The sequence below is a fragment of the Topomyia yanbarensis genome, chromosome 2, assembly GCF_030247195.1.
Source record: "Topomyia yanbarensis strain Yona2022 chromosome 2, ASM3024719v1, whole genome shotgun sequence".
Lineage (NCBI taxonomy): Eukaryota > Metazoa > Arthropoda > Insecta > Diptera > Culicidae > Topomyia > Topomyia yanbarensis.
Window position 1 is genome coordinate 460,618,508 of NC_080671.1, and position 13,986 is coordinate 460,632,493.

Sequence of the window (13,986 nt, forward strand, 5' to 3'; positions counted from 1 at the left end):
GAGTGAGAGAGAGAATACTAAGAAAAATGCTTTCTTCTGTTCTATGATAAAGCATTCGCTTATTAGAAATGATGTTTGATTGTGTTTAAGTCATTTTCAAACGAAAAAAGTAAAGGGCCAAAAAACCAAAACAAAACAAAAATGTTTATTGGCCGTTTCTTCGAGTAAACGGCCAATGTATTATTGCACACTAGACTAATGTTGGCCAAGATAGCGATATGTTTTTCAATTATTTTTATGGCATTTAGGGCTTTGCAGGTGATAATACTACGAATAGAGATTCTGAATATGAATTAAAACGAAAATCCCAAATTTTGTTCTCCAACATTCAGCATCACTTGAAAATAAACGACTAGGCTATGCTAAAACGAAACCAAATGAAAATGACCAAAAACAAAGATAAAAAAAAATAGTTTTATTTTGTATCACTTAACTTAAAATGTAAAAATACACAGCAGTGTAAACAGAAACTGAAACAATAAATGATTGAACGTTAAAAAACAAATTTCGTTTATTTGCGAGACATGTTGCTCAAGCAGATACTTCTGAAGGAACCCTTTACAGTCGTGATTCGCTAGTTGGACACTTTTAAACTGGACCGCTTTTAGTTGGACCTTCGCTAGTTGGACCATTGTCAAACTAAAAAGCATCTGAACGCCAAAATCTCATGTCAAATTTACTTTGACAATCAATCTGACAATATTTATAGATGTGGACAGACGCATTTACATTGCCAGCATCTCCTTTGGAGAGTTTGACATTTGTCAGTCGGTTCAACTAGCGAATCAAATTCGTTAGTTGGACAAGGCTGTGGCCCAATCAGCGACTCACGACTGTACCACATATCTCACATTAATGCTGTTGTTCATTACTGTGATTCTTTGTGTGTAAAGATAGCGAACTCTGATATTTAAATGATTTGTCACATATGTCACATTTATACGCTCGCTCGCCAGTGTGAGTTACCATATGTTGTTTCATAGTCGACTTCTGCACGAATCCTTTGTCACATATCTCGCATTTGTGCGGCCACTCGCCAGTATGAGTTACCATATGTTTCATAAGCAGATACTTCTGAGGGAATCCTTTGCCACATATCTCGCATTTGTGCGACCACTCGCCAGTATGAGATCGCTCGCCAGTGTGAGTTGAAAAATGTTGCATAAGCAGATACTTGTAAACGAATCCTTTGCCACATATCTCGCATTTGTGCGGCCGCTCGCCAGTGTGAGTTAACAAATGTTGCACAAGCAAATTCTTCTGAGCGTATCCTTTGCCACAAACCTCACATTTATGCGGTTGTTCATTACTGTGATACTTTGTGTGAAAAATTAGCGCACGCTGATGTTTAAATGATTTGTCACATATGTCACATTTATACGGTCGCTCGCCAGTGTGAGTTAGCATATGATCTTTCATACACGATTTATCAACGAATCCTTTGCCACATATCTCACATTCGCACGGCCACTCGCCAGTGTGAGTTACCATATGTTTCATAAGCTGATATTTCCGAAGGAATCTTTTACCACATATCTCGCATTTGTACGGCCACTCGCCAGTATGAGTTAACATATGTCGCTCAAGCCGATACTTCTGAAGGAATCCTTTGCCACATATATCACATTTATGCACTCGCTCGCCAATGTGAGTTAGCATATGTTCTTTCATACACGATTTATTAACGAATCCTTTGCCACATATCTCACATTCGCACGGCCACTCGCCAGTGTGAGTTACCATATGTTTAATAAGCTGATATTTCCGAAGGAATCTTTTACCACATATCTCGCATTTGTACGGCCACTCGCCAGTATGAGTTAACATATGTCGCTCAAGCCGATACTTCTGAAGGAATCCTTTGCCACATATATCACATTTATGCAGTCGCTCGCCAATGTGAGTTAGCATATGTTCTTTCATACACGATTTATTAACGAATCCTTTGCCACATATCTCGCATTTGAACGACCACTCGCCAGTGTGAGTTACCATATGATCCATAAGCCGACATTTCTGAAGGAATCTTTTACCACATATCTCGCATTTGTGCGGCCGCTCGCTAGTATGAGTTAACATATGTCGCTTAAGCAGATACTTCTGAAGGAATCCTTTGCCACATATATCACATTTATACGGTCGCTCGCCTGTGTGAGTTAGCATATGTTCTTTCATATACGACTTCCGAAGCAATCCTTTGCCACATATCTCGCATTTGTACGGCCACTCGCCAGTGTGAGTTACCATATGTTCTTTCATGAACGACTTCTGAAGGAATCCTTTGCCACATATCTCGCATTTGAACGACAACTCGCCAGTGTGAGTTACCATATGTTGTTTCATACAAAACTTCTTAACGAATCCTTTGCCACATATCTCGCATGTGTACAGCCGATCGCCAGTGTGAGTTAACACATGTTGCTCAAGCAGACACTTCCGAAGGAATCCTTTGCCACATATCTCACATTTATGCAGTTGTTCATTACTGTGATTGTTTGTGTGTAAAGTTAGTGTACTCTGATGTTTAAATGATTTGTCACATATGTTACATTTATACGATCGCTCGCCAGTGTGAGTTAGCATATGTTCTTTCATATACGACTTCCGAAGGAATCCTTTGCCACATATCTCACATTTATGCAGTTGTTCATTACTGTGATTGTTTGTGTGTAAAGTTAGTGTACTCTGATGTTTAAATGATTTGTCACATATGTTACATTTATACGGTCGCTCGCCACTGTGAGTTACCATATGACTCTTCAGGCGATGCTTATGAAAGAATTCATTGCCACATATCTCGCACTTATGGTGTCGTTCATTACTGTGAATCTTTCTGTGTCTGTTCAAAACACTCTCCTTATTAAATGATTTGTCACATATATCACATAGGTACGGCCGCTCGCCAGTATGAGTTAACACATGTTGCTCAAGCAGATACTTCCGAAGGAATCCATTCCCACATATCTCACAGTTATGCGGTCGTTCATTACTGTGAATCTTTCTGTGTCTGTTCAAAACACTCTCCTTATTAAATGATTTGTCACACGTATCACATTTGTATGGCCGCTTGTTAGTGTCGGTCAACACAGCTCGCCCCAGGGGACAATTCTGAAGGGATTTTTGGTCACATAGCTTACTGTTGGTTTGTTTCCATTGCTTTGAAGACATGTCTATCTGATCCCCAACCTCCCACTGTGATTCCGACAGTATTGAGAGACTGCTGTTAGTAACAGTGCTGAAAAAGTGAAAAAATAAACATTTGCTTGCATGAAACACTAGGATTGTTCCAGTATCCGGAAAAACTAGAAGTACTCCGAAGTATACAAATTGAAAGCTCTTTCTTCTAAAAGTAAACAGGAGTAAGTTTTTTGCTCCGGAGCAGGAATCGGGTACTGGAACAAACCTAATTTTATCCACCAGACTTGTGCTATCAATATCGTTGAACACTTTAAATCTCTGTACGTCCGGTCGTGAGGGGTGGTTAATAGTTTCTCAAAATTTCATCGCAAAATACTGAAAATTGAACTAGTGACAGTGATTCTCCGGAGGCGCCTCGTAGAAAACTTGTAAAATTCAAAAGGACGCATCATACTAAAGGAGTTAAAAACTACTTTAGCACTGAACATTTAATTTTGTCTATAGTATTTACTTTAAAAGCACAGTCCTTAGACTATATTTAATGTATAATTTTATTGAGCACGATAACCTGTTAATACAGAATTTGAATCAGGCCAAGGAAGCTATTTGGATGGTAATAAATACATAAGATACAAATAAACTTACAAAAAAGAAAAAAACTAGTTTAAAAACAAATTGGTCCATCAAAACACATTTGTTCTTGAATAGGAATTTGTTTTAGGTCCATGAAACTTTAACCTTGTTTTTTCATTTCGAGCTGAATGTAACTTTGAACCTTTGGAATAAGTACTCTTAAAATATTCTCCGTTGATGCTCAACACAAGCCGTAGTAAATAAAAACATTTCATACCCATTTGGTGAAATCGTTGCTTCATGGTGTTCAGTACCGTTGGTTCCTTCGGTATTTTCCTCCTCTGTTGTAATTGGGGTCGTAAGTCCGTTCACAAGCTCCATGAAACTAAAATGTTCAATCGTAAAACAAACTCAAATTGGTCGCTCCTTAAAGAAAACACTCGTGAACTAATTTGCTGTCGTTTTGTCATGATACATGAGATAATGCACACGGTTAAAAAAGTACCTAATAATAGGTAGCAGGATTACCTCCCAGTTTTAGAGATCCAATAAACTTCAGCCGGAATGCTGACTGATTTTAGTTCATATTCTGGCTCCAGTGACACAACCGATTCTAGCCGATTTTTCAGGCAACTGGCATCCCTATCTCCATACTAAAAAAATTACCTATTTTTGTGTAAAAAGTGCTCACTGTGAAGTTCTTGTTCCAGCTACTCAAAAATAGGTAGAAAAAAGATAATGGCTGTTACTCAAATATTCGTTACAAATATTAATCTTACTTTTTCTACATTGATAATGTGTAGTATTCATCGGGTACCGGTAATCCTAAAATTAAGCTGTCGTGCGAAAAGATTCCATTTTGTTAAACAATGTTAGCAGATGCGCGAATTCTTCTGTTTTAGTTTCCAAGTTGAAGTAAAAAGAAACTTTAAGTAACAATTGATTTTAAGAACATTATTGTTGTAAATTATTATGAATTTTTATTGTTTTCAGGTTATTTGCTGCGAAGTGCTGTCTCAAGTGCACCTTTGCAATGGAAATGAATGACAATTCCTCACTAGTGAGTTTAGTTCGTTTTTGATTGCAGACGTATTAGATTTGTTCCAGTACGGGGAAGTTACTCCGGAGCAAAAATACTTACTCCTTTTTTCTCCAGAAGAAAAAAAAGAAGAGAATACAGGAAAGATTTTCTCTCGGTCTACTCTGGAGCACTTTCACTTTCCAGGATACCAGGTATATTTTTCAAATGTTTTTTTTTCATTACATGACAAAATGTCTTCATTTCTCTTCATCGACCAGGATTCTGAATCGGTTTTAGATTTTGAGTCTCAATTCTGCCAGAAATCGGTCAGACAACCGAAATAAATTTGTCTTTAATATGAAAACCCATCTTCACAATCTTTCAAACGTCTTCAAAATGAAGACATGCCACGCGCGTATAATATAACTCAGCGAATAAAAACCGTAGTTACTCAGAGACTGAGTAGTGAAAATCCGAATAATCGTGGTGATTCCTGACCAATGTCTGATTATTGTTCGGGACATTGGACAAAGGCCAATGCGATTTTCTTTCTGAACGTTACTCCTTTTACTGGTTGTTCCACTTTTAACGTTGAGTAGGTATTTACTCATTTTTGAAGGTATACCTACTCAATTTCGTTAAAAATGAAACAACTCATAGAATCAGTAACATGCAGGATGAAAAATTTTATTGACATTTGTCCAATGTTCCGTCCAATCATCAGATATTGGTCAGAAATCATCACGATTATTCTGATTTTCACTACTCAGTCTTTGAGTAACTGCGATTTTTATTCGCTGAGTTACATTATACGAGCGTGCGTCTTCACATCTGGCATCTCTGTCTCTTTCTCCTGGTACTGGAACAAACCTATTGCTTCCGAGGTTCTGATTTCTACTACTCCAAATTCAATTTGATAACGTTTGTCCCAGTAAGTCCAGCCGGAAAATGAGTCGACTTCCAGTGACACAACCGATTCTAATTAGGTTGGCTGGCTTCAACATAAATTTCCCGACGACTGATTTTCCTGTTGGACTCAGAGCCGTAACGTGGCCTTCTGGCGCCCTTGGCGAAGTCTCTGTCTTGCGACATTTGTCTAACCAATCTAACCGGAAAGTAATGCCATCAATATGAAGCACCAAAAACACTATAGTTCTGCGAAATTTTAAATATAACCTCGATGCAGATTTGTCTCTAATATGATTCAAAGTCAGGTGACGGATGGAGTATTTTATCGGAAGATTGTGGCAAATAAGTTGACGCTACGTACTTGAAGATGACGGACAGAGGATCGTTCCGCAAGACTGGATGTGTAGATGAGTTTATTGAGCTAACGATTTATTAGGGAATTGCCGTTGCCTGTACCGTCCAAACCCTGCAAGAAACTAACTCTAAATCCAACAAAACTTCGAAGTGGATCGGCGTGATATTTTATTTAAATCATACACATGTAACTCTGATCTTTTTTCGAATCATAGACAATCAGCTAAATATTCTAAAGATTTCGAAAGAACTAACGCTGAAATACCCATCGTGGTAGTTTTATCGGAAGTTCACCCCCATAAGCTCAGAATTACGTTATTCTGACAAAAGCAAGAAAATTACGTTACTGGTCACAAACCTTTTATGAAGGACTACCGTGTCTACAAGCCTGCTTACAACGTTGAGATCGACGGTGCAATCACCGATTCTGATCACCGATCCTGAAGCACGGAGTTGGCTATTTCAAGGACCGCTTGCTCTAATGAGCAAAGATTTCTACTGGTATTCGCACTAGATGGGACACTATGGTGTATCCATTCAATCTCGTGGAGAGACATCTTTTGCTGCTCCCAAAAATTATAGGCAGATGAGATTCCTTACAAAAGCTTAAATTTTTCTCTTGAAAGGCCACCAAATATACCAACTCGAGCCAGCTCTGATACAAAGCCGATGTAAAGTTCTTAATCTTAGAAATTTGAGATAAGTCAAGGAGTTTTCGGCGCCACCAGAAACACCTACTATCTCATGGGACATTTCACCCAGAGATTCAATTTAGTGCAGAACTCGTTAATGACCGACTGTTTTGTGATATTGTGGAACTTTCCGGCATCGAGTACGCTTCAATTCTCACGGTACGCCGTAGGGTTGTCTTCCCGATTACAATTGATCTAGAATCCACGATCTTTGCTACAGCTTTAAAGAGGGGCTGCTTCATTACCCTTGACCACAAATATATCCCATTGTATTTCTATGAAACTTAGGAACATTTCCTTGTAAAGGCCAGAAGTCCCTTGGCGGGGTTCCAAAAGTGACATCTCTTGGAAGTGTTGCAACCAAACCGAAGCGTGTAGCTCCTGGTCTCGAAGGATTAAGCTCAGAGAAGGAGTTCTCAGCACATCTCGGAACATCAAAAACCCCAAGTGTTCCTATGTTTCAGTTTGAGAATAATCGCGGCACTGGAATTATCAAACTCTCGGACAGTGTGAACTGGATAATAAATACTTTCAATATAACTGATCCTATTAAAAATCTGTTGTCTTCTACCCAAAATAAGAACATTTTTAAAGCAGTTGACTGCAAAATGCCCCCTCCTTTCAGCGATTGTATCATTCGATGGCTAACTCACCGAACGAGGTCACGGATTTGTTCACTTTTCTACAGTGGAATTTCAGAAGTATCATCCCAAAAATAGATTCATTCAAGTTTTTAATAAATAGCTTGAGATGCGATGCATTTGTTTTATGTTGTAAGTAGCGGTTTGCCCACTACTCGGGTTCTCGTTTGCCCGGCGGACCCTTCTTTTCAGGGCGGCCTAGGGGCTTCTATTAGAATTTCGGATTTTCGTAACACAAACAAAAAGGTAAACAAACAAAATTAATTAATAAATCTTTGAGTATTGTACCGACTGGAACTACAATTTTCTGTGAATATTTACGGCTTTCTCAGTCAATTTAGCTTGAGCAAACGAATTGTTTTCAAAACTGGCAGTTTTGAAAACAATTCGTTTGTTCAAGCTAAATTAATTAATAAATTTACGGACTTTAATTTTCACCAACTCTCCCTTCACTGCACACTACGCGTTGATCTCTTGCTGTTGGCGATGGGGGAAAAGCGAACAGTTTCTGCTGATCGGCCGGGACTACAACGGCCGCGTTCTCCTTTGGTCGAAGGCTGCTCCGGCAGCGGTCCTTAACAATTAGCCGGGGAGGTGAGCTTTGCTCCTTTGTCGGAACCTCCCTAGCGACGTTGGTGACGAATCACCAGATTCTTTGCTCCCCGCAAAGAATCCCGGAAGACACCGCAGTGTTCTTTCCAGGCGAAGCCGTTGCTCTATCTGCTTCTCTCTACTTGGCTTTTAGCTGTAAAGAGCAATGCTCGTTCGGCTTATCCTCTACAGCGAGAGGGGCGGGTGCTTAGAATCCTTTGCGATTAGCTGAGGAAGCGAAAACTCCTTTACAATTAGCTTCCCCCGACGGCGATCCTGCACCACAGAAACTTTTGACCGAACCACGGGCCGGCACTGTCGACGGGAATCTCTTCCGTCACACATGCGCACTTCACTCGCAAGATTTTGTGGCGGTAAACTTTTCCGAAAACGACGTCTGTCTTCACATTCTGCTATGGCCGCCTTCCGCACTGACTAAAAAACGTACCGCCGCACAGCTGTCATCACCCATACGCAGCATAGTTAGCACACTTATTTTAACGAAAGGAGAGCGGTGGCCTACCTAAACCCTATGTTATTAATATACAAATATTCAACAAAAATTACTATACCTATCTGAACTAACAAAACCGTTCACTAACAAAAATATAAACAAAAATTTACGTAAAAAGTGAACGAATATATGGAACAGTGGTGAGCATTATCCCAGTCACCATATTTTCTGGCAGAGACCGCTCTGCAAAATTTCTGTCAGTCTTGGTTTGGCAGCCCTGTCAGATTTCTGCGCGCATCCTCCCACCCACTGAGACGTCCAAAAAATTGTTTCAAAATCGTTCAACACGGGTCCAACGATGGACGTTTGTTGAACAATTATTTGGACGCTGTCCAAATCGGTCCAACGAACGTCCTTCATTGGACGATGTTGAAGCCAACCGTTCTTAGAGGGCAGTTAAACTCATTCCGGAACCGGTTCGGATTTCTGAATGGAGTCATTATGGATTCCAAATCAAATGCAACAACCGATTCCGACTCAGAATCGGTTGTTGCATTTGATTTGGAATCCATAATGACTCCATTCAGGATTCCGAATCAAATTCTAAATGGTTTGACCGGGCTGTAGGGTTAGTTGAACTCCCGGTCAGCGTGGCAAGCAGAAAGTTAGCAAAAGTTGAGCAAACCGAAATTGATGCTCGCAGAGTTTCTGCGAGCATTTTGCGCGATTTGTGCGAGAATTCTGGCAACGAATTCGCTCAAATGCAACAACCGTTTCTGACAGAAGCGGTTGAACCAACCGATGCTGCTCACTTTTATCCAGAATCGAGCCAGAAATGTACGACCAAGATCTCTGCACGCTTCCTGCCACATCTTTGTCAGATGTTTTGCTCGATTCGTGCTAAATTCTACCAGGTAGGAATTGCCAGGATCTTCCCGGTCAGCGCGGCAAGCAGAAAGTTAGCAAAAGTTGAGCAAAGCGAAATTGATGCTGGCAGAGCTTCTGCGAGCATTTTGCGCGATTTGTGCGAGAATTCTGGCAACGAATTCGCTCAAATGCAACAACCAGAAGCGGTTAAACCAACCGATGCTGCTCACTTTTATCCAGAATCGAGCCAGAAATGTACGATCAAGATCTCTACACGCTTCCTGCCACATCTTTGTCAGATGTTTTGCTCGATTCGTGCCAAATTCTACCAGGTAGAAATTGCCAGGATCTTTGCACAGTTCATGTCCGAGTCATGCCAGGGTTTTGCTCGGTAACTGTCAAAATTTGCCAGAAAACGCGAGCGAAACCGAGTTCGCCCTAGCTCAACTAACCCGACAGGATACGCGCAGAATTCTGACAGGGCTGCCAAACTAAGACTTACAGAAATCTAGCAGAGCGGTCTCTGCCAGAAAATTTGCTCACTGGGTTTGCACAGTTTACACGGTTAAAAAAAAGTACTCAATAATGGGTATCAGAAGCACTCAGTTTATGGTGCAGTTCCAGCTGTCACGAATTGGGTAGTTTTACTAATCAAAAACTGGGTGAAAAAGTACCCATCTTAACATTGATGCTCCACAGAGAAAAATGTATAATAAGTTACCCATAAATGGTTGAAAAATATTTAGTTGATTTTCGAGTATTCAATCTAGCAACGGAGTTTGAAGATCTCGGTTCCCCAAGTTAAGTTTTGCTTTGCTTAGGAGAAACTAAAAGATAATCCAAGTAAGCTAGACGTCCTATTGACTGACCGAAGCAATATTTTAATTAATTTTTGTTGCGCAGATAATCCGAAGATGTAAGCAAAGCGTTATCAGTATCCCTCAAAAATCATCGAGATTCTGAGCAACAGAAATTGATAAACTCGCGATTTGTGCGAGAATTCTAGCAACGAATTCGCTCAAATGCAACAACCGTTTCTGACAGAAGCGGTTAAACCAACCGATGCTGCTCACTTTTATCCAGAATCGAGCCAGAAATGTACGACCAAGATCTCTGCACGCTTCCTGCCACATCTTTGTCAGATGTTTTGCTCGATTCGTGCTAAATTCTACCAGGTACCCTCTAAGAACGGTTGGTTTCAAAATCGTCCAATGAAGGACGTTCGTTAGACCAATTTGGACAACGTCCAAATAACCGTTCAACGAACGTCCATCATTGGACCCGTGTTGAACGATTTTGAAACAATTTTTTGGACGTCTCAGTGGGTAGGAATTGCCAGGATCTTCCCGGTCAACGCGGCAAGCAGAAAGTTAGCAAAAGTTGAGCAAAGCGAAATTGATGCTGGCAGAGCTTCTGCGAGCATTTTGCGCGATTTGTGCGAGAATTCTGGCAACGAATTCGCTCAAATGCAACAACCAGAAGCGGTTAAACCAACCGATGCTGCTCACTTTTATCCAGAATCGAGCCAGAAATGTACGATCAAGATCTCTACACGCTTCCTGCCACATCTTTGTCAGATGTTTTGCTCGATTCGTGCCCAATTCTACCAGGTAGAAATTGCCAGGATCTTTGCACAGTTCATGTCCGAGTGATGCCAGGGTTTTGCTCGGTAACTGTCAAAATTTGCCAGAAAACGCGAGCGAAACCGAGTTCGCCCTAGCTCAACTAACCCGACAGGATACGCGCAGAATTCTGACAGGGCTGCCAAACTAAGACTTACAGAAATCTAGTAGAGCGGTCTCTGCCAGAAAATTTGCTCACTGGGTTTGCACAGTTTACACGGTTAAAAAAAAGTACTCAATAATGGGTATCAGAAGCACTCAGTTTATGGTGCAGTTCCAGCTGTCACGAATTGGGTAGTTTTACTAATCAAAAACTGGGTGAAAAAGTACCCATCTTAACATTGATACTCCACAAAGAAAAATGTATAATAAGTTACCCATAAATGGTTGAAAAATATTTAGTTGATTTTCGAGTATTCAATCTAGCAACGGAGTTTGAAGATCTCGGTTCCCCAAGTTAACTTTTGCTTTGCTTAGGAGAAACTAAAAGATAATCCAAGTAAGCTAGACGTCCTATTGACTGACCGAAGCAATATTTTAATTAATTTTTGTTGCGCAGATAATCCGAAGATGTAAGCAAAGCGTTATCAGTATCCCTCAAAAATCATCGAGATTCTGAGCAACAGAAATTGATAAACTCAGTAGAATTCTAGACGACGAAACGTTCGGGAAGCTAGTCGGTAAGTTCAAACAATAAATTTGCTACTGAGAAAATATACAGATATTATAATTAATTTGATTTGGTTAGATTACAGATCGCTTTCGAGGCAGTCTAAAAATAATGTCAACATTGACTCAAAAAGGGTTAAGAAATGCAGAAAACACAGAGCCAAACAAATCTTTAAACAATCAGCTAGCTGCACCATTAATGAGATGGATACCGGATTCACATGTCCATCCATGCTTTAACATTGTATATTGTGTATCAAAGAGAGGAATATTTTTTTGTTTTTTGCCACCTAATGTTACTGTTTCCTGTGGACCAGAGTCGACCAATGCGATCGATACGCTGTTCAAATCCTTCATGGTGTTCAATTTGAGCGTTCCGACAAATCTGTTGAAAATTGCAGACTTTTTATACGTATTCGCTTACAAAGTTAAACGGTCCAGCAAGCGTTGTACTGTACAATTTTTTTCATAATTTTCGAAGAAAGCGAGAACACAGAATAAACGTAAATTAACATTTTTATCTTAATAAAAATCAATTGTATATTAGAACAAATCAATATATTCGTATGGTTTCCCCCCATTTATTTTGAAATCCATTGATCATCTTCTGACTGTTCTGAAAAATAAGTAGTTTTCTACCCAGTTTGAATGCCATTCAGAGAAAAAAATTTGGGTGAAAAGCTACCCATTTTTTGACGTATTATGATTTTACCCATTATTGAGAAAGTGCTGTTTACCCAATAAATGAGTTTTCCCAGTTTTGCCGCAGATGGGTCGTATAAAACTCATTTATGGGTACTTTTTTTAACCGTGTATGTCCGAGTTATGCCAGGGTTTAGCTCGGTTCCTGTCAAAATTTGCCAGAAAACGCGAGCGAAACCGAGTTCACCCTAGCTCAACTAACCCGACAGGATACGCGCAGAAATCTAACAGGGCTGCCAAACCAAGACATACAGAAATCTAGCAGAGCTGTCTCTGCCAGAAAATTTGCTCACTGGGCTAGGGCGAACTTGGTTGCTCTCGTGTTTTCTGGAAAATTTTGACAAGAACCGAGCGATACCCTGGCATAACTCGGAAATAAACCGTGCAAAGATCCTGGCAATTTCTACCTGATATAATTTAACACGAATGGAGCAAAACATCTGACAAAGATGTGGCAGGTAGAGTACAGAAATCTAAAAGTGTGGCTAAAAGTCAGCAGCATCGGATGGTTTAACCGCTTCTGTCAGAAACGGTTGTTGCGTTTGAGAGAATACTTTGCCAGAATTCTCGCACAAATGGCGCACGGTTAAAAAAAGTACCCATTTATTAGTTCCAATAGTACTCGTTTTCTGGTTCTATTGCTGTCACGAATTGGGTACGTTTTCGAATAAGACACTGGGTCAAATATTACCCATCTCATTATTCGAATTCAGCAAGGAAAAGGGTTGAAAAACACTTAGTGGTTTTAGAATTTCGCAGAGTCGACAATTTTGGGTTGTACCTCGACAAGCACTGACTGTAGTCTAAGGATAGTAAGGTAAGTGTAAATGTTGTTTATATTTTTCATTCGCTTACCTCTGCATTCTTTCTAGCACCAAAATGAACTTCACGATGTTCATCTTTGTGATATTTGCTCGACTAGAACGACACAGTTCCCAAAATAGAGTACATCATGAAGGCATACGGTAGCAGTGCTGCTATAATGAACTTGTTTCCTATTTTAATATAATAATAAATCATTTATAGCGAGCGTGATTTCTCATTTATTAAAATCCTATCAAATTTTTCCTATAATTTCTATTTTTCTGATTTTTTTTAAATGGGCATATTTTTACCCATTTTCAGTTTATTTCAATATATAAAATTGGGTATATAATTACCCAGTTTTTGACGTAATCCAATTTTACCCATTTTTGGGTATGGTATGTTTACCCAAATAATGAATTTTCCCAGTTTTGTCGGAGATGGGTAGTATAAAACTCATTATTGGGTACATTTTTTTAACCGTGCGCAAAATGCTCGCAGAAACCCAGTGAGCAAATTTTCTGGCAGAGACCGCTCTGCTAGATTTCTGTAAGTCTTGATTTGGCAGCCCTGTCAGATTTCTGCGCGTATCCTATCGGGTTAGTTGAGCTAGGGCGAACTCGGTTTCGCCGGCGTTTTCTGGCAAATTTTGATAGGAACCGAGCTAAAACCTGGCATAACTCGGACATAAACTGTGCAAAGATCCTGGCAATTCCTACCTGGTATAATTTAGCACGAATCGAGCAAAACATCTGACAAAGATGTGGCAGAAAGCGTGCGGAGATCTTGGCTGTACATTTCTGGCTCGATTCTAGATAAAAGTGAGCAGCATCGGTTGGTTTAACCGCTTCTGTCAGAAACGGTTCCTAGGGGCAATTAGCACAGGCGAGTTGAGTCAAACGTCAAACTGTTTAAATCGCCTGACCATGTTCGTTCGCATTTTTTTTTG

The 13,986-nt window shown here is 40.0% G+C and overlaps 1 protein-coding gene across 1 annotated transcript; it reads right to left on the minus strand.

The window, feature by feature from the left end:
* Positions 1-486: 486 nt before the first annotated feature.
* Positions 487-4,195, minus strand: LOC131685979 (zinc finger protein 729-like). Its single transcript, XM_058970041.1, has 2 exons — positions 3,989-4,195; positions 487-3,235 (listed from the first exon to the last, which is right to left on the minus strand). The coding sequence occupies exons 1-2, from the start codon at positions 4,090-4,092 to the stop codon at positions 853-855; spliced, it is 2,487 nt and encodes an 828-aa protein (XP_058826024.1). The 5' UTR covers positions 4,093-4,195; the 3' UTR covers positions 487-852.
* Positions 4,196-13,986: the final 9,791 nt, after the last annotated feature.